The sequence below is a fragment of the Pygoscelis adeliae genome, unplaced genomic scaffold, assembly GCF_000699105.1.
Source record: "Pygoscelis adeliae isolate BGI_AS28 unplaced genomic scaffold, ASM69910v1 Scaffold166, whole genome shotgun sequence".
In the NCBI taxonomy this organism is placed as follows: Eukaryota; Metazoa; Chordata; class Aves; order Sphenisciformes; family Spheniscidae; genus Pygoscelis; species Pygoscelis adeliae.
Window position 1 is genome coordinate 6192874 of NW_008825156.1, and position 23643 is coordinate 6216516.

Consider the following 23643-nt stretch of genomic DNA (forward strand, 5'->3'; position numbering starts at 1 on the left):
TGAAGATGACAGACCTGAGTTGCCTTGGTGGAAATGCAAGAAGTGGGCTTTGCATATCTTAGCTAGACTTTTTGAGAGGTATTTTCTCTTCCATTATTATTTAAAAAAAAAAACCACAAATATTTAAGTCAATAATATTGCTGCAACCTTGAATTTGCATACTTGCTTCTAATTCTAGGTATGGAAGCCCTGGTAATGTTTCCAAGGAGTACAATGAGTTTGCTGAAGTGTTCCTGAAGGCATTCGCTGTTGGTGTTCAGCAAGTAAGAAACACTGAATGTGAGGTTATTAGGATAAGTTTAGAGTTAGTAGTGATTTCTTGTTCTATTATTTTCTGAAAAGGCTTCTTGCTCTTCTTCACAATTGGGTTTTTTTTAAGCACATTGGTATGGAAAGCACTGATGTCTGTGGGTTAAAAGAATGATTAAAAAAATTACGAATTTGCCACGTAGGGCAATCCACTGAAAATAGCCTATGCAGCATTGATAATCTGTAAATAGAGTAAATGCTCTCATATAATAAGCCCTCAGATGAGCTTCAGATAAATGCTATCATTTTTTCTCTTTCTGGAGGAGATAGGTACAATATTTGGAGGAGGTTGTAGCGAGGTGGGTGTTGGTCTCTTCTCCCAAGTAACTAGCGATAGGACGAGAGGAAATGGCCTCAAGTTGCGCCAGGGGAGGTTTAGATTGGATGTGAGGAAAAATTTCTTTACTGAAAGAGTGGTTAAACATTGGAACAGGCTGCCCAGGGAAGTGGTTGAGTCACCATCCCTGGAGGTATTTAAAAGATGTGTAGATGAGGCGCTTAGGGACATGGTTTAGTGGGCATGGTGGTGTTGGGTTGACGGTTGGACTCGATGATCTTAGAGGTCTCTTCCAACCTTAATGATTCTATGATTCTATGATTTATGTGGTGTAGTTGACCTTCTTACTACCCTTTTAACTCTGATGATATAGTTCTTCTTTGACTCAAAGTCAGTAAATACTAAGCTTTCTAGCCTTCTGCAAAAGCCTGATCAAGCAGAGGCTCACTTACAAACAGGTAAGTCTGACGGTCACTTTCCACTCATCTCCCTGTCTGGGGGTTGCCACTTCTACAGAGTCTATTATACACAAAGCATCTTCTGGACCATAGCAGTTTCTAACCTGATGCATTAATGTTATGCCAAACTATCCTTGATTTACCTTTATTGGAGTAACTTCATGATTCAGATAGTCCTACCACATGGCAGCAACCTACAGGTTTTCCTGAAGGGACAGTATGGATTGGTGGGGCAGGTTTTCTTTTGAAACAAGTTTATTTATAAAAAAAACTAAAAGTAGTTTTTGTAAAATTTTCTTGTATTGGTAGTTTATTATACATTGGAGCCTCCTTAGCACACGTCACCTCCTCCTCTGGAGATATTCCAAAATCTTTGCCTTCTGGCCAGTCCATGATCACTTCCAGGATTCCTGGGTGACTGGGGTTTCCTATTCAAGCCCTTTGTGTGATCAGTGCGACCCACTTACTCCACGTAGCATCAGTTGCATGATGTGTAGAGGGGACCTCCTCTTTGAACATCCAGAAATGATCAGAGGGATGGAACACCTCTCCTGTGAGGACAGGCTGAGAGAGTTGGGGATCTTCAGCCTGGAGAAGAAAAGGTTCAAGGGAGACCTTTTTGCAGCCTATCAGTACTTAAAGGGGGCTTATAAGAAAGATGAGGACAGAATTTTTAGTAGGATCTGTTGCGATAGGACAAAGGGTAATGGTTTTAAACTAAAAGAGGGTAGATTGAGACTAGATATAAGGAAGAAATTTTTTACGCTGAGGGTGGTGAAACACTGGCACAGGTTGCCCAGAGAGGTGGTGCATGCCCCATCCCTGGAAACATTGGTTGGAAAAAAGGTCAGGTTAGACGGGGCTCATCAGACTAATTTGGAATATGCATTCTCCAAAAACCCATAATGCCTAAGAAAGCTTGTGTTTCCTTTTTGCTAGTTGGTGGAGGCATGGCTGTTATTTTGTTGATCACATCCATTGGGAATTTTTGTAAAATTTCCTTGTATTGGCTCATAAATCTGTTTACATTAATGTGATTAGGTTGTAAATGTAAATAGACTATTAATTATGAAAATCTCAGGGAGCGAAATGTTTTCTTCAAAGCTTTTATTTTGATCGGGAGAAAAACAGTTATTAGTTTAGTTTCAGTTTTTTTAGTTTTCATTCCTAATGAAATTATAATGAATTACAGGACTTTAAAAAAAGAAAAAAAAAAAAAGAAAGTATCTCCTAAATACATGTTTTTTGAAGGTCATCCAAAGTATTTAAAGGGAAAAGAGCATTTGTCACATTGAGTGTTAGGAAATACATCCCAACATTCCACTCAGACAAGTGGAGTCAGTGTCGCCTTCTGAGGTGCTCATCTGTCACCTGTAGATGACATCAAACAGATAATTATTACATGCTCTTTAAGACCTTACTGGTTGCTTTGCACTTCCAAGATAAAATGAAGTTCTGACAAAAGATTGTATGGGCAGAAGTAGTCTTTGAAAAGATAAATTTAAACAGCTCAGCAAAACACTTTGTTTTTTTTTCTTTACCTTTTCTTTGAATCAAATTTGGTCCTTACTGTTATTACATCTAGGAAACACCAAGAATTCAAGTCTTTCAAGAAAATTGCTAAAAAGCAAGACTTTAAAATGCTTACAGTTTCTTCCTATACAATAATGTAACTTGTTTAGAAATACAGGTTATTCTTAAGATGCTGTCCTCTATTTCTGTGCAGAAGATAAATCTTGGATGTATGCTCAAGAAATTGAATCCTTCAGATAAACGTTACGGAACATTTTTGAACAGGATGTATTTCTTTACAAAAATTGGAAATCTGTGAAATAGTGAAGAATACAAATTCTGATAATAGCTTCACTGAGTTCTCTTTACTCTCCAAAGTGTACGCACCCTTTTACTTAAGGAGTAATAGATAAATATATGGTATGGGATTACAGGTTGTTCAAGTAGAAACTTGAAACATACTGCTAATATTATTATTCTCATAATTACTTCTCATTGATTATTCTTTTTATCTACTCTATATCTTTGTCACGTGCATGTCACCAACCAAAAAAAAAAATTCCAGTACATTCAGCATTAGGTCTAGCTAAACTTAAGTTTGGCTAAAACAGGCTGAGCTCCCTAGCTGGAATACCTTGATTCTTATCCCTTGTGTTAGCAGCTGTTTTGCTCAAGACATTTCTTATTTTGAAAGACCTGATGAGCCAGAACAAAGCCCTGGTTGAACACTACTGCCTGGTTGTTCCTTGGCATAGTTGCAGAATTTTCTTTATTCACCCTGGAGCCTCCATCCCACATCCTGCTTTCCCTCACTGCAGTTCTTAAACCTTTTCTTAATCTTTTTAATGTCGTTACTTACTGCATCTGAATCATGAAACTGCTTAGATTTGTGAAAAGAGAGGACCAAAACACTCGTCTTATGTAGCGTGGCTGCAAAGACCATTTGTTAGGCCTCAGCTTTGTCCTTATTTCCAAAGACTATTCCATATCCCTTCACTATTAATGAATTTAGGCTTTTCTGTGTGCTGTCCTGTTACGTTGGAGAATCTCTCTCTCAAAAAAAAAAAGAAACTTCAGATCCTTCTAAAATTCAAACGCACCAGCAAACTGGACTTTCTTGTATAAGCTTTTCCACAGAGACAATTGTATTACTCTATGTTAAGTTCTAGTTTGCTGAAGACCCAGGATTACTACTTTTGCCTAGAACAAAGAACCACTAATTTACATTTTTTTTAAATCTTTCCTGAGCTGCCACCATGGTGTGACTTAGGCCATGGAGCCTGTCTCAGATCCATGCGTTAGAAAAGTTCAGTATATGATGTTAATACAGTGATGGTCATTTCTTTGTTGCTTGTGTTGAAATTTATAAAGGAAGCCAGTCTTTAGAATGTCATGTACTCTGTGTAAAACGTGAGAAACCCCAGTCTTCATTAGTTTCCCAATTCTGGAAAGACTGTATTTAAGGCATACCATCAAGGAAGTAAAATATGTTGCAGAGTTGCTTGTTCAATAAATTTTGTTACCAGTTTGTTAGACTCTTTTTAATGATTTACATTCTTCTTAATTGTTCTAACTTCAAGAAGCATGTTAGTACTCATGTACTCGTGTTTTACTGATTTTGGAAGTAGAAACGTGTCACTTAAGGTATTGTTTTTGCAGAGAATCATTTTCTCTTTTAGTTAGTTTGCAAGAGACTAAAAAATAATTTTGACATATGTGTTCTTTGATAATCCTCGAAACAGCTGCAAGTCTGAACATTTGCTCTCTTTTCCTTTCCTATCCTAAGTCAATATCTAATGCCACCAAAGCCTTGTACTCAGGTGAGGGTACAACCAGTAATCTCTTTAAGTCCAGGAGGCTTTTAAACATGACCAGTTAAATTTTGAGGACTGATAATGCATCTAGAGCATAAAACCGTTTGTAAAGCTGTGAATTTCATGGTGAATGAATGCATCCTCTTTAAACTCAAGTGTGAGGCATCTCCTTTGGGAGGTATGCTTCAGTGCTTGTGTAATAAATGTTGTCAATGGAATTACTTTTCAAAATAATGAATTTCATTTTCCCAAAATGTTTTCTCGGTGATATTACAGATTGATAGATGTCTTTTCAGTTCCTTCAATTTTGGATTTTTTTTTAAATGTTGTTTTCTGTGAAGAATTAAATGAAGCCCTGGAAATGGGATTTGTCATTTCTCTCCAGTTGGTGCTGCTGCTCTTGAAGGTGCAGTGTTGCCACTGACCTGGATTGGACTACAAGGAAATGCCCTTGTGTTACCAATACCAAACTTTCCAGTGAGCTGAGATTTCATTACTAGTAACGGTTCCATGTCCACTTCATGTCCTTATTCGTGGAGAGCCATGGAATTTAACAAACGTAAATCCCTGTGAATAGTTCTAAACGCCACCTCAGGAGAAGAATTGAGGCCAGAAAGCCAAGGGGAGAGGTTGGTTCATCATTCTTCACACACATACATTCTTCCTACAGTGTCATTGCTGTAAGGCTGCACAAAGGCAAGGATCAGTAGACTGTGTGAGCGTGGAGTATTTTACCAATCCAGTGTTTGGGCATGAATTTCTGTCCCCAAAGAGTGGCAAGATGGAATAATAAGCCTCAGAGGGAAAGGTCCCCTAGGCTATGTTGGTGATGAATAGCATGTGTGTTTTGTCTTATTAAAGGATTGTATTTTAAAAAGATGTGCAGCACCTGATATGAGCTGCAAATTGCCTTACAAAATTAACAATGACATTTAGTAGAAGGATTAGTCAGTACCCATTTTAGTCTAATGAATAAACAGGTTTTTTTTGTTGGATTTAGAGGGTTCTTATGTAGGATTGGGGGCGGGGGGGGTAGAAGTCTTCTGGTTAAAATGGTCTGTGCTCAGTATAAGCTGTTGATGAGATCTGATTTTTCTAGGTGTTGCTGAAGGTGTTGTATCAATACAAGGAAAAGCAGTACATGGCTCCTAGAGTTCTGCAGCAAACTCTGAATTACATCAATCAAGGAGTGTCACATGCAGTCACCTGGAAGAATCTGAAACCTCATATTCAAGTAAACCATTTTTGGGATTTAATACTTAGATGACTCAGTAGTACATTAGTCAGTCTGTTGTACGGTGTTTCTAGCCTCGCTCTAGAATTCAATTTTTAGGGACCTCTGTTATAAATGGCTGGTGGAAACAGTTTAAGCCTGTTTGGTGAAGGTTACCTTGATACATGAGCAAAGCTAGCTAATTGCTTTTTTTGCTGTCAGTCCTTTGTGCTTTAATATATTAAGGATTACAGTGTAACACAGCAACACAACAAATTTGGAGATGCCGTTAACTACTGAATTTATGGCATTGAATCATTTCCACATATCATTATCCAAAGCAAATCTTATAGCTTGTGCTGTATTGTAGCCTTACCTTAAGTTAAAAGATCTCTTTTTTGTAAGGTAGCACATAAAATCTACTATGTCCAAATAGTTTTAGAATGTTACCATTTTATATGAGAAGTGACACGATGGACAAAATGTGTGAAATACAGGGCAGAATATGGAGAATGATTTAGTAGTGCTAGCCTGTTTTCAACTTTTTTTTATTGCAGGGAATTATCCAAGATGTTATTTTTCCATTGATGTGCTATACAGATGCTGATGAAGAGCTTTGGCAAGAAGATCCATATGAATATATTCGCATGAAATTTGGTGAGGATTTGAAATCTACTGATGTTAAAATATTATTTCACACAAAGATGGTATTTTTATATTTTTTTATGAAAATAGAGATGGCTTTAATCTTAAAAAAGGAAGAGAAAAAGTTTGTGTTATCTACATAATATAACTTCATATAGGTAACTTTTAGATATACTGGTGGAAATGATAGATAACATGACAGTCAACAATGACACAGGTGTTTCTGCACTTGAAAAAGTAGCTAACTTTGACAGTTACCAAGCTTTTGTTATAAGTCAAACAGTCCAGGTCTTGCAAACAATAATTATGTAAGTTTAATGTTATTAAAAGTTTATGCTTTACAACAGCTAATATTTCAGGCCCTGGAGTTTTTACGATCTTAAGGGATTTCACACATGGCACAGTTCAGAACAGATTTACTGTAATGGTAAATTAAACATTATGAAGTAAGGCTAGCATTCCAGACTTGTCTAATTTCACTTCCTGTGGCTGGCTACTTTGTTGTTGGGGTTTACTATAAGTCTATGCAGCCCTTTCAGGCTGGGGAAGGAAGAAGATAGTTCAGACTTGCTGAACAAATTCTTCCCTCCATTAGGACTTTTATGTGGCTAGAACAAGGAATCTTGACAGGTTTGGGAGTTTCTTATCCCTCAGGTCAGAGGCAGACCTGTAAACAGTAGAGGTATTATACAAGGCTCTGATAATCTTCTGCAGAGAAATAAGAAACTGAGCATTTTAACTCAATCAATTATGTGTGCTTGCCTGTACAGCAAATAACATATACATCAAAAATTGACCGCTGTGTCTGCTTCTACTGTTACAAAAGATTTATCTTAAAAATAAGGAAGACATAAAATTTTAAATCGGACATGTAGAGCCAGTGACTGCGAAAAAGGTGAAACATATGTATCGGGAATCTCCAACCATGTGTTACTGTTGTTTGGTCTTACAATACCTGTAGTAGGAAAGCATGATTAACCACCTGAAAAAAAAAGGAAAATTGTTGCTCTTTTGTTTCATATTAAATCATTAGGTTACATTAGGATCATGAACTGTAGTAAAGGACCAAAATTTATAGCTGTTATATGTTTACCTAATAGATGTATTTGAAGACTTCATTTCTCCAACAACTGCTGCTCAGACTTTATTGTTTACATCATGTAGTAAAAGGAAAGAGGTAAGCTATTCAAGGATTTTACTTAAATACAATGTTAGTGAGATTTAGTTTATAGTCTCCACTTGCTGAAAGAACTACTAATAAAAGTTTTACTTTTCTGCTCTCTGTCATAGTACACTAAAATTTATCATTTCTCTCAAATTTATTTTGCACGTGTCTGTTTGTGATTTTTGTATTTGCCAATTCCCCTAGGACCTATCTATCAAGAATGTTGTGTGTTTATAACAAAGACATAAAACATTATCCAAATTCCAGACTTAGAGCAGATTATTAGAGATTTAAGCATTTCAGAGCACTGAGAATGGTACCTGACACCATTGATTGAAATACTTTGACTAACCTTACATGTAATCTAGGTCTTGCAGAAGACAATGGGCTTTTGTTATCAGATCCTTACGGAGCCAAATGCTGACCCTCGTAAGAAAGATGGTGCTTTACATATGATCGGTTCTTTGGCTGAAATTCTTCTAAAAGTAAGTATAACAATTCTGGTGGTTCTTTCGGTTCTTTTTTTTTTTCCTCCTTTGCTTTCTTTCACATATAGTGTCTTAGAAGAAATGAGAATAGCTCTTTGAGTTTACAAGTTTTTGAATCATTGCCAGTTTTTTTAAAGCTGTTGAACTTAATTGTTTTGGTTTTGTTGTCAGTTTAATCACACAAGTTTTATTAGGTCATGTTCAAGTTCAGATTATTGTTTTAAATTCCTTTAAGTTCTTTGCTTCTAGTAAGAATTGCTACACCATTTCCTGCGCTACACTTAACTACGTTCACTGTTTTTGTGGAAGGAAAGAAAAAAAAAATCCATCCAGTGAGAGGCTGTTGATTTAACAAGATCTTTTCTGTGTATAGAAGAGAGGAAATAAAGTGAAATTAGCAATCTTGTTCAATTAGAATGGTAGCAAAAAAGATGCAGGGCATGGACTTGTATTTGGACCATAGCTCCAAGAAATCTCCCTGACTACTCTTGCTTTTGATACCAGAGTAATGTACTGCCAAGCAAAAGGTGTCTCTAGGAGTCAAAAAGTGACAGGAAAAGTGTCACTATTTTGACTGAGAATTATAAAAGTCCATATAGGATCCAAGTTTAATTACTAATATGGGATTTCATTGTTGCTTAATGGACTTTAATAAAGGGGGAAGTTAAAAGTATGAGGGTTCTGTTATGCTGTTCACACCTTTATATGTGACTTTTTTACTGGATTAGAAATACATTTTTATATAAAGTTTTAAACTGATGTGTTTCTATTCATATTCTGACAGAAGAAGATATATAAAGATCAGATGGAATATATGTTGCAGAATCATGTGTTCCCTCTCTTCAGCAGTGAGCTGGGTTACATGAGAGCACGGGTAAGAAAGTGTAAGATTTACTGTTAGGATGCACTGTTCCAGCTGAAGAGTTCAGGAATATTCTTTAAATTTTTCCCTCTAACAAATGCACTCCTTTCAGCACCTTTTCTGTAATAAATTGTATGCTTATTTCAGAGATTAGTAGCAGTCTTTGTGTGATTATAGATAGCTACTGTCTAGTTTTAAAATGGCTGCAGAATTGTGTGCATAGTTTTCCATCTGTGTCTGGTGGTATGGTCTATTTGTGTTTTGCATTTAGACTGTACTGCTCACACAAAACTTGTGGCCAAAGATGAACTTGAGATCATAGTACTGGTCTAGTGATGTCTGAAAGACAAGCCTCCCACTGGCCAGCCTCCACACTCTCAAACATCTTCACCTGTTAAAAAGTTTTACAGTATCTTTATTCAACAGTAGTTGTATTCAGATTTAATAATTTGTGTAGGTTACGGGTATACGAGTAGTCGATAATCTTGTTTGTAGGTTTTGTAACTCTGAATTTGTTCAATGTCTTTCAGGCTTGTTGGGTTCTTCATTATTTTTGTGAAGTCAAATTTAAGAGTGACCAGAATCTCCAGACAGCCTTAGAACTCACAAGACGGTGTCTGATAGATGATAGGGAAATGCCTGTGAAAGTGGAAGCTGCAATAGCACTTCAAGTTCTGATCAGTAATCAAGAGAAAGGTAGCCCTCTTTTCTTCAAGCTACAGCAAGCTTTAATGGAATAGGCATGAATACTGCAATGTTCAGGGAGACTTATTCTCTTCTTTCCTGATGTTAATTTACTTCTTGCAATTGTAATTTGTAATCACTTACTATAATTTTCCAGCTGGAAAATTTTATATTTTTTATAAATAACATCACAATTTCATGGTACAATAAATCCAGTTTTAGAGCACCTAGTCATTGAATCAGAGATACAGTGGCAATATAAGCATATCTGTCTCAGCATACATTCATTCATGTTAAAATTTATTTTTTTAAAAAAGTTGTCTTTATCCTGGCAGGCTTAGTATTCCTGAAGCTAGCATAAAAGCCACAAAGCAAACGTAAATTCTATATCAAATACTTTGGCTAATTTGACAAAAATGCATATGTACCATTCCTGTTCAATTAAAATTTGCATTGATGGGTCATCTTGCATTCCATAAAGACTGTAGAACTCTGGGTTTCATACTTCAGTTGTGATCCTCTTGGTATACATTTTTATTAAAAAATTGTTCTGAATGTTAGTATTGCTATAATGATTTATACTACCCATGGTTTTGGCATATTAATGCCAAAGCACTACATATTAATAAAGTATATATTGACTTTCTTATACTGATACTGTAGTTTTGTAAGAATGTCAATTCAAATATTTCCACTTGTTTTACAGCTAAAGAATATATTACTCCATTCATTAGACCTGTAATGCAAGCTTTACTTCATATTATAAGAGAGACTGAAAATGATGATCTTACTAATGTGATTCAGAAGATGATCTGTGAATATAGTGAAGAAGTTACCCCAATTGCAGTAGAAATGACACAGCATTTGGTAAGACTTTCTGGTGACTTAGGAAGATGCTTAATACGTGAAAGATTGGTATTTAAAATTAAGATAGTTATCCATCAATCAATAGCTGTTGTTACTCCAGTCTGCTTAAGTGCATTGATACAAGTAATTTTCTTCTACATTTAGACTGTTTTTTCTCAAAAGTAGCTTCATAACTTGAACTAAATGGAAATTTCTAGGAACAATTGTAGAAATCTTTGAGAAATCTTTGTACGTATTTTCTCCTGATAGTGTTAGTAATGAATTTTGGTAGCACATTTTAGGTAGTCTCTACAATGTGACTTAGCTTTTCTGTTTTAAAATGGGAAATTAAAGAGCAGATTTTTAATAAAAAATTTGGTGTGAAAATAATGTTATGTTGTATGTAATGTGAAAATAAAATTGAATCTGCAGGAGAAATTCAGAGCTTAAATGGCCATACCTAGCAAGTTGTACTAATGGTTTCAAAAGCAGAGGTCAGCTCAGTGCTTCCCAATTAAAGGCGTTTGCCTTCGAGTGAAAACTAAATTGCACGTCCTCTCTGGGAATGCCTGCAAAGTGGTCCAGGCTAGTTCAGCTACCAATTAAACCTTGCGTCAGAAAAACTTACTCGTAGAAAATGTGTTCTTTTGCATGGAAAGTAGTGTCATTTTATCTTTTCATTCATGACTGGATAAAGGATAACAGCTCAAATGGCTTAACGTGCAAATTTTATCAATCTTGAAAACAAACTCTGGAATGGAGCAGTCACCTTCTAATATTCACAGACGTTTTCTTAGCAGAAGTCCTCCTTAAATAGTGCAGAATACCAGACTTGCACAATTGTTCTTCATCTCCAAGCATGTCCTCATTAAATGACATATTTATGGGTTGTTTTGCTATTACATGCAGGCAATGACATTTAACCAGGTGATCCAGACTGGACCAGATGAAGAGGGCAGTGATGACAAAGCAGTGACAGCAATGGGAATCTTGAATACTATTGATACGCTTCTCAGTGTAGTTGAAGATCACAAGGAAGTAAGTAAAAATTACTCTAAAGCTAATATGTATTGTCTAAGACACTGAAAGTCTTTTGTAGTTCCAGTGTTCCTGACATTGTTATCTGAAAAACTGTCCTTTCAGCCAAAAATATCTTAAAACAGAAAATAGTATCATGCAACAAGGCTGTAACCGAGTGGGTCACATTTCTAACACAATATGTGTAGTAATAGAGCATAAATACTGCCACAGTGTTTCCCATAAGAATCCAGGTTCTTGTTCAAATAGGTGGAAGCAACTTGTCTCTAGCGGATGGAACTGTGTCAGCTCAGCTAGAAAAACCCATCTGATTTGATGAGGTCTGCCCTTCAAAGAAAATAGATAAAACTTCAGTTAGCTTTGAACATTGACTCTGCTGACTTAGTTTGCTCTCTGCAACAGAATCAACGTCTGTAAATACAGCTGTTGTGGCTATGCTAAGTAATAGGGGTTTTTTACCTGCCTAATCTGCACCATAGAATTCTCCAGTGTGATGAAAACTTCTGTTATTTAGTTTTGTTGTACTGAATGGACTAACTTCTGTCCAGAGTACAGCTTGTTCAAAAGATGCTATTGCTGATTAAAATCCTTCTTGACAAAGTCAGCCACTGTTGTTTGATAAATACATTATAACTTTTTTAGTGACTAAACAGTTCAGTAATAAATCGTACTCTCAGGGTTCTGAAGACTTTACTAAGGAAGCAGCATAATAGGAATTCTGAATGCCCAAGGGTGGAATCCAGTGCTGCCATGCAATAAACCAAGTTCGGCTCATTTACTTGTTGCTAAAGCTGCTCGGCAAGCTTTTCATGTACTTGTTTTTGTCAGCAAATTCTTGCTATCTAAATGAAAAGTTTGTGTAACAATATGCTAGTCCTGAGGAACTCAATTGTAAAATGTTGATCAGTAAACATTTATATTTAGAGTCATCTCACACAGGATGACCAGTGTTCCATGAGATAAGGTATTTAGCTGGTTAGTTTCAAATCCTGTCCTGCATAGCTAAGACCAGAAACTCAACCCTTACTTGTCCCTATGCAAGGTAAGTGCCCTAAACAGGTTAATGACTGTTTTGTTAGCTGTTCTATGGACTAATAAATAGTAATTGGGAAGAACGTCTGAATCTGTAGACCAGCATTTAGACTGATTATCCACATACCATATGAACATCCTAAGCTAGGCTTGGGAGGTGGTTTGGTATTTGTTTTTGGTTTTGTTTTTTGAAATTTCACTTTTCCGGAACAGCACATACTTTCTGCAACTTCCATTGCTTATCCCTTTGATGTATACATTTACTTACTGTGTTTTAATGGGACTGAACTGTTGCATAGGGTTACTGTTGGGCTTTTCTTTCTAAAGGATACCCTATAATGAGATTCTTCCAATATTCAAAGAATATTCCAAAACCACCTCGTATTAAAAGCTATCTTACAAATCCTTAGCTAAGAGTTCTGCTTTTATACCTTAAGTGCTGTAAAACATAAGAAATCTTGAATTGTTTTCAGAAGACTATATTGTATAAATAGAAACTGCCTTAAGTAATTTTACTTTAAAATGTGTTTCATTTAATCTCCAAAACAGTCATAAATCTCCTTTTTTTCAGATTACCCAGCAGCTGGAAGGGATCTGTTTGCAAGTGATTGGAACAGTTTTGCAGCAGCATGTATTAGGTATCTGTACTTTTGTTGGCTTATTTTTTAAGTGTATGGGATTGGCATTAAATTTACCTAGATTCTGTTTGTTTTAGAGTTCTATGAGGAGATCTTTTCCTTGGCTCATAGTCTGACCTGTCAACAAGTTTCTGCACAAATGTGGCAGCTTCTTCCTCTTGTTTTTGAAGTCTTTCCGCAGGATGGCTTTGATTATTTTACTGGTAAGTAATACAAATAAATCAGAAAGCCAAATGGTTTCATATATGTGATTTCAACCATACAATTGCATCTTGACTGAAATGTTAGGAGAACGCTAAAGTTGAGGTTACGTTTGAAGTATTTTATTCTGCTGCTGCTGCAACCAGACTTGTTTTGCTAAGGCATCTATGACTAGATGCACGCTTATCTTGACAAATGTTAAGCAAGAACTGTAATTAACTTACTAATACATAGATTTCAACCTGATTTTAACAGCTTGTCTAATAAAACATGCAAACAATATCTAACTGTGATCATTCTTTTCATACAGACATGATGCCTCTCTTGCATAATTACGTGACTGTTGATACAGATACACTTCTGTCAGACACGAAATATCTTGAAATGATCTACAGTATGTGCAAGAAGGTAAGTAGATTCCTTTGTGATAGCAAAACCTGTGATCTCTGAAGTAATACACTGTTAAACTGGGTACTTTTTTCCACAACAGCAGACTGAAACTGAAGAATTTTGATGTCTGCTCTTATAGCATTATGCTATTTCACATCCTCTGCGATTGCACAAATTATTAAGTTATTGCAGAGAAATTTAAAGAGGTTGCATCAAATTTCAGATATATGCTTTTGCTAAAAGGGAAAAGTAAATCATACACAACAAAACCAGATTAAACAACCCAGGTTTTTGTGCACGCGTGTTTTGTGTAATACACTTTGTGCATATGGGCATGCAAAACATGCATATGCATATTGCAAAAGGTAGATGGTTTCTTTTATCTGAGATTTGTAGCCTCACTATGGCTAGGATACCACATACCATACGTATGCTAAAGGTCTTAAATCTATTAGCTAAAACAAGTGGAGTAGGGAGGGAAAGTAGAGGGATAGGAATAGGAACTTATTTTCCCAAGTTCATGTCAAGTCAGTGATGAAAGCTGGAGCAGACTGCAGTTGTTTTGACTCAGTCCAGCTGCTTTTGGGCAGTGTTTCTGTATTTAACTTAGCTTGTCAGCTCCTGTGTATTATAGGTAGCTGCCAGCTGGGCTTTCTTTATCCAATCAATATGTAGAATACAAAGCTTTCCAGAATGTTAGCCCTATGTGAGGAAATGAACACTTCTTTATAAGATGGTGTTAGTATTTTATAATCTCTAATAGTAATCTGTGGGGATTTCAGTTTTCCACTTCTGGATATTGTGTGTTGTGTCTATATAAGAACTATGGTGAACTGTCAGCTGCCCTGCCCATGGTATTTTCTGAGTAATTCTTTTGAAGATGTTTAAATATTATAGTGAATAACTCTTGCCAGCCTTCGTTTGAAAGCAAGTTGCAACCAGACTGATTAGGCTGATTGTAAATACTTCAACATTTTATATATATAAAAAAGAAAATTAGCCTGTTATAAACTCTTAGTGATTAGTGTTTTATTAGCTGAGCACAGTGAATCTTCAACACACAAGTTTTAGGTATTGCATGGCCTCCCACTGGATATCCCAAATTTGTAAATACAATTTTTACAAAATTCAGTACATGAATGCATTAGGAAAATTTTTGGTTTGTGTATGGAAATAAACCTTTGCAAAATTGCAGCTGATGCTTATACAGTTAACTGTTGTAAGCTCTACATCCATAGAGTTATTGAATATTTGTACGTGTAGATTAGTTTTACCCGCACTCAGCAATGTTTCAGTTTCTAGTTGTGACACTGAGCCATCGCTGTAGATTTGGCTGCTTCACTGACAGATGTTTATGCTAGCATTGTAATAGAGTGGATAAATTTATATCAGCTTTTCAAAGCAAAGCAGTATATAGAAAATACTTCTCGAAGGGATATAATCAACAGTAATTGTTACTTTTCAGGTCCTTACAGGAGTTGCTGGAGAAGATGCAGAATGTCATGCAGCAAAGTTGTTAGAAGTAATTATTCTTCAGTGTAAAGGGCGTGGCATTGATCAGGTTGGTAACAACTTTGGTTGCTGCAACTGATATTTGAGAATAAAATCTTTTTAAAATGTGAATTGATTATGTATTAACGTGAGTTCTGTTCCGAGAAGTTTGTGTAGTGTGACTAATAATCCTGTCTTCTACTTCAATGTTACTCAGTTAACAGCACTGCAGAGAGAGTTATTGTACGCTGTCTCCAGAATTTAGGACACTGCAAAACTCAAGCATTTTCATTAATCTGGAAGAATACTGTTTTAGGGGTATCTTGGTTCTAGAAGTCAATTAATTATATTCTAAGTTAATTCTAGTGAATATTTCATGAAGATTATTCAATCTGTCAAGTTAATAGCCTTGAAATAAATAAGAATGAAAATGAAGTTCCTAGAATGCCAATTAATGTCATAGAGGAACCAGGGTCTTCATTATGCACATACGAAAGTTGGAATTTGAGAGATGAATTTGTGTGCTTCTGCTGTGTACATGACAAGCAGTATATAATAGCTGTTTAAACATTTTTTGCGTGCTTTTTAATACTTATGGATACGGTCCCTGGAAACTTTAATTTTTAATTTATTTCAAAAAATTTTCTATAGCAAATTTTTTTTTCAGTGTGGCATCTCTGAAGAGACTACTCCTTTGAATAGCTGTTTTCTTGGAATGTTAGTAATAGCTCTTGACTTTGTTGTGGATATTAAAAAAGACTAAGTTGATTTTTCTGGACTTCCTAGTGTACACATTTCCTCTGTTTTTCATTTTTAAAGCACAAGATTATAGAACCGGGAATTACATCTACTGTGCATGATGTCAGAAAATCCCTGTGCTCAGAGTAGATTAAATCTTTTCACCTTTTCATTTCATCTTCGTGTATGACTTCTGCTGGCAGTTAAAAATTATTCCCATTTTATGCCCCCTGTATTTATGTGCCAGACTGGTTTTATGCCATTTCTCAACTTTAGTGTGAAATACAGAACTAAAAATTTATTTTGGTAACTAAATTTGTAATGGTCTCATTCTTCAGTGCATACCTTTATTTGTGGAAGCTGCGTTAGAGAGATTGACCAGAGAAGTGAAAACAAGTGAACTGCGAACAATGTGCCTCCAGGTTGCCATAGCTGCTTTGTATTACAATCCTCATTTACTATTAAATACATTGGAAAATCTTCGTTTTCCCAATAATGTGGAGCCTGTCACTAATCACTTCATAACACAGTGGCTTAATGACGTGGACTGTTTCTTGGGGTAAGTGTTTCTAATTTTGAAGATTCTTCTCTGTGATACACCTCTTACCTGCTTGTAAATCATAACAAAACTTGCAACTTTTTTACTCTTTTGTTTTGTAGACTTCATGATAGAAAGATGTGTGTGCTTGGCTTGTGTGCTCTTATTGATCTGGAGCAAATACCACAGGTTTTAAATCAAGTTGCTGGCCAGATCCTGCCAGCTTTTATCCTTTTATTTAATGGATTGAAAAGAGCATATGCCTGTCATGCAGAGCATGAAAATGACAGCGATGATGATGATGAAGCTGAAGAAGATGAGGAAACAGGTATGGAAACTGAAACATCGCTGTTACTTTGTATTTCTCATTTTTTCTGATGGAGATTCTGAGTTCCTTCATGGAATTGTTCAGAGTTCCCTAATTCAAAAAATCAAAAGCTGCAGTAGAACACTGGGCATCTTTTAATGACTTTGAAGTATATCTGACTTACTTTCCAGTCCCTCTTAAAAACTAACTTCCTAGGCTATCTCTTCAAAGTCACATCAAGCTAGCTTTTTGTGTGTGGATGCTGTCATTGCTGAAAGGAATTATTACTGGGGCATGTTTCCCATTTGAGTGAGGGGTAAGAGTCAGTAAAAGGAGTTTGCAGGAATCCTTCTAATCCATTGTACAGTTTGGACTATGTATTACAAACTGTCCCATGAGCTGCTGGTGTTTTAGCTGTGTATTGAAAATGACAGTTCTTGTGATTTTTTTTGTTTGTTTTTCCTGGACTAATGTGATCTCAGCTTCATCAGCCTTTATAGACTTTCTTCTTCATACAGTCATTTCACAAACTTTCACATCTTTCTGTCATCAGCCTGGTGTCTTTGTGAGTGATTGTTTGGAACGGTTTTCCACACTCAAAGGAGTACCTGTTGGTTTTCATCTATCTACGTAAAGCCCAGTTTCTTTTTGATCTCTGCTGTTGAATTCTGGACTCTCCAGACTGTTGTCATTATACATCATTCATACTATTACATTTTGTATTTCTCAAGCATTCTTTTCAACAGCCCTTTTGAATGTGCCTTTAAAAGTGTTTTCATCAAATTATTTCAAACTTTCTTTGGAGCACGAATATTGCTTTGCTTAAGGTTTTATCAAGTGCTGTTCCAAACTATCGGTATATACATTTTTGTGACAGAAAAATTTTCCTTTCCCACTTACACAGTTGGTGTAAGTGAGGGAAGAGTGTCTGGGGCAGGAGGGGCATGGCACTAGGAGAGGAATTATATGAGCTTCCCCCTTTCTAGTCTGTACTATACTGTTATCAGTTCTATTGCCTGTTTTGCATAATCGGCCACCTACCTGAAGAGTTGTTCTTGCTATTCTTGAGATAAACTTTTTGTGTGTGTGATATTTAACTCAGAGGAATTGGGGAGTGACGAAGATGACATTGATGAAGATGGTCAAGAATATCTAGAAATTCTAGCAAAACAGGCAGGTGAAGATGGAGATGATGAAGATTGGGAAGAAGATGATGCTGAAGAGACTGCTTTGGAAGGCTATTCCACAATTATTGATGATGAAGACAACCCTATTGATGAATATCAGATATTTAAAACAATTTTTCAGAGTAAGTAACTTTATTTCCTTTCCTGGCCAACAAGTTGTATTTTAACTTAATTTTAGTTAAATTAGAACCTGTTGAAAGCTTCCAAACAGGCTTTCCAATATGAGCTTTGAACAAGTTCTTTCTTTGGAAAAGGTAAGCCGACTGTTGTGGTTTAACCCGGCAGGCAGCTAAACACCACACAGCTGTTCGCTCGCTCCCCCGCCTCCCCATGGGATGGGGGAGAGAATCAGGGGAAAAAAGGAAAATTTGTAGGTTAAGATAAAGACAGTTTAATAGGACAGAAAAGGAAGGGAAAATAATAATGATGATGATGATTTTGGACATGAGGAAAAATCTCTTTACTGAAAGAGTGGTTAAACATTGGAACAGGCTGCCCAGGGAAGTGGTTGAGTCACCATCCCTGGAAGTATTTAAAAGACGGGTAGATGAGGCGCTTAGGGACATGGTTTAGTGGGCATGGTGGTGTTGGGTTGACGGTTGGACTCGATGATCTTGGAGGTCTCTTCCAACCTTAATGATTCTATGATTCTGAGATGATAAAAGAATATACAAAATAAGTGATGCACAATGCAGTTGCTCACCACCTGCCGACCGATGCTCAGCCAGTTCCCAAGCAGCAGTCACCGCCCCCCCGGCCAAGTCCCCCCAGTTTATATACCGAGCATGACGTCATATGGTATGGAATATCGCTTTGGCCAGTTTGTCAGCTGTCCTGGTGGTGCCCCCTTCCCAGCTTCTCGCTGGCAGGGCATGGGAAGCTGAAAAGTCCTTGACTAGTGTAAGCACTACTTAGCAACAACTTAAACATCGGTGTGTTATCAACATTATTCTCATATTAAATCCAAAACACAGCACTGTACCAGCTACTAGGAAGAAAATTAACTCTATCCCAGCCAAAACCAGGACACAGATATTAAACTTTCAGAGCAGGGGGAGACGCTTGAATGAATTTATGGTGGGATGGAAGAGGTCAGAGGTTGTATTAGTGTTTTAAAATGTCTTGAATTATGTAACCCTAACAGAGTATTATTCTGATTAAAATGGTAGTGAGTTAGTAAGCTTTGAGTTACAGAACATTTTAATGAATACTTTCCTTTTGCTTATGTTTTCTTTCTCTTGCAGCAATTCAGAATCGTAACCCTGTGTGGTACCAAGCTTTGACACAGGGTCTTAATGAAGAACAAAGAAAACAATTGCAGGACATAGCAACTCTGGCAGATCAGAGGCGGGCAGCACATGGTATTTTTCCTCCTTTATACCATTAATTGCTTCTTTCACTGTTTGAATGCTGTTTATGTGTTCAAGAAGCATAATACAGAAAATGCCTATAATCCAAGCCTGATAATGTTTTCATCAAAGCAGGGTTGTTTTACACTCCAGAGATGTTTGAAATCTCCTTAAGATTGTCAGGTCACAAAGCCTCAATGCACAAATTGTATGGCATACCACAGGTGTAAGGAATGATAGAAATGTCTTAATGAAGTGGCCAAGTAAATAAAAGCATATTTGTCATAATTGCTTGGATCTGAAAACAATTGATTTGATTACCTGAAGGTGGATGAACTCTAGGTATGGTAACAAACACATTAAGTGGCTGACAAATTATTTCCTGATGTGACCTAGTCCAGCTAGGACAGACAATAATTCTATGGGTGGGAAACTACCAAATTATGGAAGTAGTATCCATCTGTAAAGCTACATTTTTAAGCCTGTTAAATATTTCAGATTGTTATTCCTCAATACAGATCATACAGATCTAAAAATATAGGAAGTGGGCAGATGTTCAGTTTTCTTTTTTTTTTTTGCACGCTGTCCCAGGTGTTTGAGAGTAAGCCAATATATATCGCTCCCTAAAGTCAAGGCTGAAGTTTGAGTGATCAGTCCAGTCTCATATCCTGCATGTTATTGAACAATTACTACAAGATGTTTCAAAATAGAAGTTCAGAAATCTTTCAATAAAAAGATTGGTAGTAAGAATGCACATTTTAGAAGTAGTTTTTGTCAGAAAACAGCCTAAATTACCTCACAAAGCTTTAAGTGTCCAGAATCGTCCACTTTTAATGGTTATAAAATAGTTTCACTGTGACCCCTGTCAAGCACTAGGCATCATACTGATGAGATTCTATTCTACTTGTGCATTTTATAAGAAAGAATGGGGGGGGTTTGGGTTTTTTTAGCTGCTTATTCATAGAGCAAGTTAGGTTCAGATTTTGAAGTTTAACTTGAGCAACTAGATCCTTACAGGAAATTCTTGCGTACTATCAGAGCATACTGATACTCCATTTAGGCTACCTACCACACATGGGGACATCCTGTTAGAAGGATTTGGAATATAATTATCTCTCATTAATGTAGCTAAGCAGAATTTCCATAAGCTAAGAGATTTGTCTTCTGTGCACTGTGGAGCTGGGAGGGAACAAAGCGATGCTCCCCAGGTCATGTTCTCCTTCATCAGCCCTGGCAACATTTTTCTGGCCTGTTTCCAAAGAAACAGATAAAATGCAGATCCTCTAGATAATGAGCTGTCCTGTATTTCCAGAAAGAGAGAGATTGCAACTACTTTGAGGTAGGAGAAAGCTCTTAGACTGGAAATAAGACATTAATAAGCATTGTTATGTTGAGCTGGGAATAATATAAGCCGCCTTCTGCATTATCTAGATTGTAGTAAAGGTAGATAGAAATACACATTTCTATCTGCTCTTTACCAGCCTAATTTTCAGTTGTCCATGCATTGGAGCTTGTAAAAACCAGTCTTACCGTAATCTTCAAAGGACGGAATGTGCAGCTAGTAAAACCAGACAGCTTCACTATCACTGTTAGTTACAGTGATGGATATGTGGACCTCAGATGCCTAAAGATCTTAAGGTTTGGTTGAAAATGAAAAGTGATAAACTTGGTAATTTTCTCTCAGAATTATATTATATGGTCTAGTAGCCTAAACTCTGAATTGTCTGCTTGAGTATGGCGGGGAAATGTGTGTATACTAAAAAGTCTCTTTCTGGTGCTTCAGTGGCTATTTCTGCTTATATGGTTGAACTGAGATAGGAACACTGAAAACCTAGCTACTATCTGTGTACTGCTTTTTTGTACACGTGCTCTGTTACTGATTTGACTGAAAAGTCTATTAATGTTAATCGGAAAGAATTGGGCACCCATTAGCAAGTTCTGAAGTCCAGCATTCATTCAGGTCCTGTTTCTGAAATGTGAAAATTACATATTCGTGTCCAAAAGCTAAAGTGTGGGCTTTTTCAAATATAAATTCATTTAAGCATAGCTACAACAATATTGAGAAATTAAAATAAATAAATAAATAATCAGTCCATCTGTTGTTTGGGGCCTGGCACATTTCCACTTTGTGGGTGCTGATTACTTTCTTGGGTAACCCCAGGTTAAACCTCTATCTCCGAGAGACTCAAAATGGTCAGTCACAAAATCTTAATCTGTCTTCCCCCCTACACACACACTAAAATACCTTCCTTCTGTTTTTTTTTTTGTTTTGTTTTAGAATCCAAAATGATTGAAAAGCATGGAGGATACAAATTCAATGCTCCAGTTGTGCCAACTTCATTTAATTTTGGAGGCCCTGCCCCGGGAATGAATTGAATTATCACTTTTCCTGCTACTGTGTGATTGTAGTGAAGAGCTTGTGTTCCTCCCAATAGTGGTTCCAGAACTGGTTCATGTTATCTACAACTCACTCTAAACTAATTGATAAATAGATTGGACAAAAGCCCCAGAAGTGGGACCTTATCATGCAACCTAATACTGGAAAGCAAACCAGAGGGTTTTTTGAAGATAGGAAGAATCTGAATTTAAAGCTTCAAATGACACACTTTGGAAATCGGAAATCAAGAGGGGATGTCATGAAGGCAGCTTTTCTTTTTCTGAGGAAAAAAAATAGGCATGGGCTGCAGGACTATTTAAAAAGTCTCATTTACAGGACAAGCTAGAAGGCAGACTTAATTTTTACACCTGTGGCGGTATGAGTATTTGCCCAATTTATTTCCCTTTTCTCCCTTCCTATTGGGTGTCTATTCTTTTAATGTAAATAAGATAAGGTAATCAGATAGCCTTACTTAATCTTCATCATTTCCATTTATCAAGATTGTTCATATGTAGAATATTGGACACTTAATGTAGCACTACATAACTGATAAATCTGTAAATGAATTAGCACTTTCATATTGAAACAAGCCTGCTAGCCTATGTACAAAAATAGCAAAATGTTTGCTGTTTATAAAAAATAAAAATAAAAAATAAGGGATGTATTGGGGAAAATAATTTCAAGTTATTAATTTAAAATGAACTAGCAGTTTTGTACCTGGTGACTTTGTGGTGCAGTCACCTCTGGTTGTGACTTGAATTCGGTTATGTAAAAAGGGGTTAGTGATATTTCATTGCTGCTAAAAAAAAAAAACAAACTACCCTCCGTGTCCTTTGTTTTTCTTAAAGATCTCACTGTACAAGGTGAAATTTGGATACAAATGTGTACTGTAAGCACTGAGGAAAAAGTTATCTTCTCTAAAGCAGGTAAATAGTGAAGTTCTGCTCTTAAGAGTTGATTGAAGTGTGTGGATGAAACATCTATATATGCAATCTATTAAAAACACAACAATTTAATTTGGCTAATCTGGGCTATGATCTATGAATGCAATTTTTTCCCCTAATTTTGCAAAATACTTTTTCCAGCACGTGGTAGTGCAGGTGCACTACTGTTGCATTTCATTCCCCCTCTTTTTGCACTCCGAGCGTTAGTGTGTGCTGTTGTCTGCCTGATCCAGACAGTGTATTTGAAGTTTTGCCAACCTTTCATTTCTGAAGCCACAATTTTCTTCCTTCAAAGTTGCTATAGTAACTAGTATTTTAGCTAGAGAGGCAAAATACAGTTCCCTCTGGGACCACTATGAAAACCACTGTATGAAGAAGCCAGCAGGGAGATGCTGTGAATGGGTTGGCTTAAACGCCCCCTTTTTCTTTTCTAAAAGCAAAAATCCATAGGTTTTTGATCTTGCCTTGAGATCATTGGTGTCAGGTCTTTTAAATCAAATGGTTTTTTTTCTTTTGGCTGTTTTTATATAAAAATGTCACCTGCTGTTACAATTGATAATAAACAAGCTACCTTAATTTAATGTAAGCCTCAAATTTAAATAACAGGTTAAAAACTGAGTTTATATCTGTAAAAATGAAATGCACATATATATATTATGATACTCAAAATGCAGTCTTCAGAAAATTGGTTTGTGTGGTGTGGTTTTTTGCATCAGCAGAGTAGCAGGAATTCGTGGTTTGGGGTTTCCTTGACAAGCTGACCAGCACCATGCTCTGCCTTCCATTTGTTGCGCAACCGCTAGTGTTTCTCTGGGCAGGTGTAATGGGTTTTTCCAGGCACTCCTCTCTGGTCTGCCTTTCTTTGGCAAATACAATTCCCTGTGCACAGAGTGCTAATGTGAAAGACTGAGCCAGGACTATAATGCCACGTTGCCCTAGCCGAATACCAAAGGGATACTTTAAAAGCAAATTGTGGACTTAAAAGGGTGGATATTGCACCTGATGTGAAAAAGCCTAAAAAATTAAGCCTTGAATCAGAGTATCCATTATAGTAGTGGTATGAGAACCACGGTAGTACTTTTGAATCTTTAGCTAACCGGCCGAGTACATATAGCAGAACTGTTTTTTTGGTAACTGTGT

At 36.5% G+C, this 23643-nt stretch overlaps 1 protein-coding gene across 1 annotated transcript in view; it reads left to right on the forward strand.

Moving 5' to 3' along the window:
• Positions 1-23188, forward strand: part of IPO7 (importin 7) — a 33001-nt gene extending 9813 nt beyond the window's left edge. The window contains exons 7-25 of the mRNA XM_009328568.1: positions 1-78; positions 179-263; positions 5470-5604; positions 6141-6240; positions 7329-7405; positions 7762-7878; positions 8666-8755; positions 9274-9439; positions 10134-10294; positions 11183-11311; positions 12915-12981; positions 13059-13184; positions 13493-13590; positions 15038-15133; positions 16140-16360; positions 16462-16667; positions 17749-17955; positions 19078-19194; positions 21461-23188. The exon at positions 1-78 is cut by the window's left edge and continues 11 nt beyond it. Coding sequence (XP_009326843.1) covers positions 1-78; positions 179-263; positions 5470-5604; positions 6141-6240; positions 7329-7405; positions 7762-7878; positions 8666-8755; positions 9274-9439; positions 10134-10294; positions 11183-11311; positions 12915-12981; positions 13059-13184; positions 13493-13590; positions 15038-15133; positions 16140-16360; positions 16462-16667; positions 17749-17955; positions 19078-19194; positions 21461-21558 — 2374 coding nt within the window. The 3' untranslated portion in view covers positions 21559-23188. The remainder of the gene's footprint in view (positions 79-178; positions 264-5469; positions 5605-6140; positions 6241-7328; positions 7406-7761; positions 7879-8665; positions 8756-9273; positions 9440-10133; positions 10295-11182; positions 11312-12914; positions 12982-13058; positions 13185-13492; positions 13591-15037; positions 15134-16139; positions 16361-16461; positions 16668-17748; positions 17956-19077; positions 19195-21460) is intronic.
• The last annotated feature ends 455 nt before the right edge of the window (positions 23189-23643 follow it).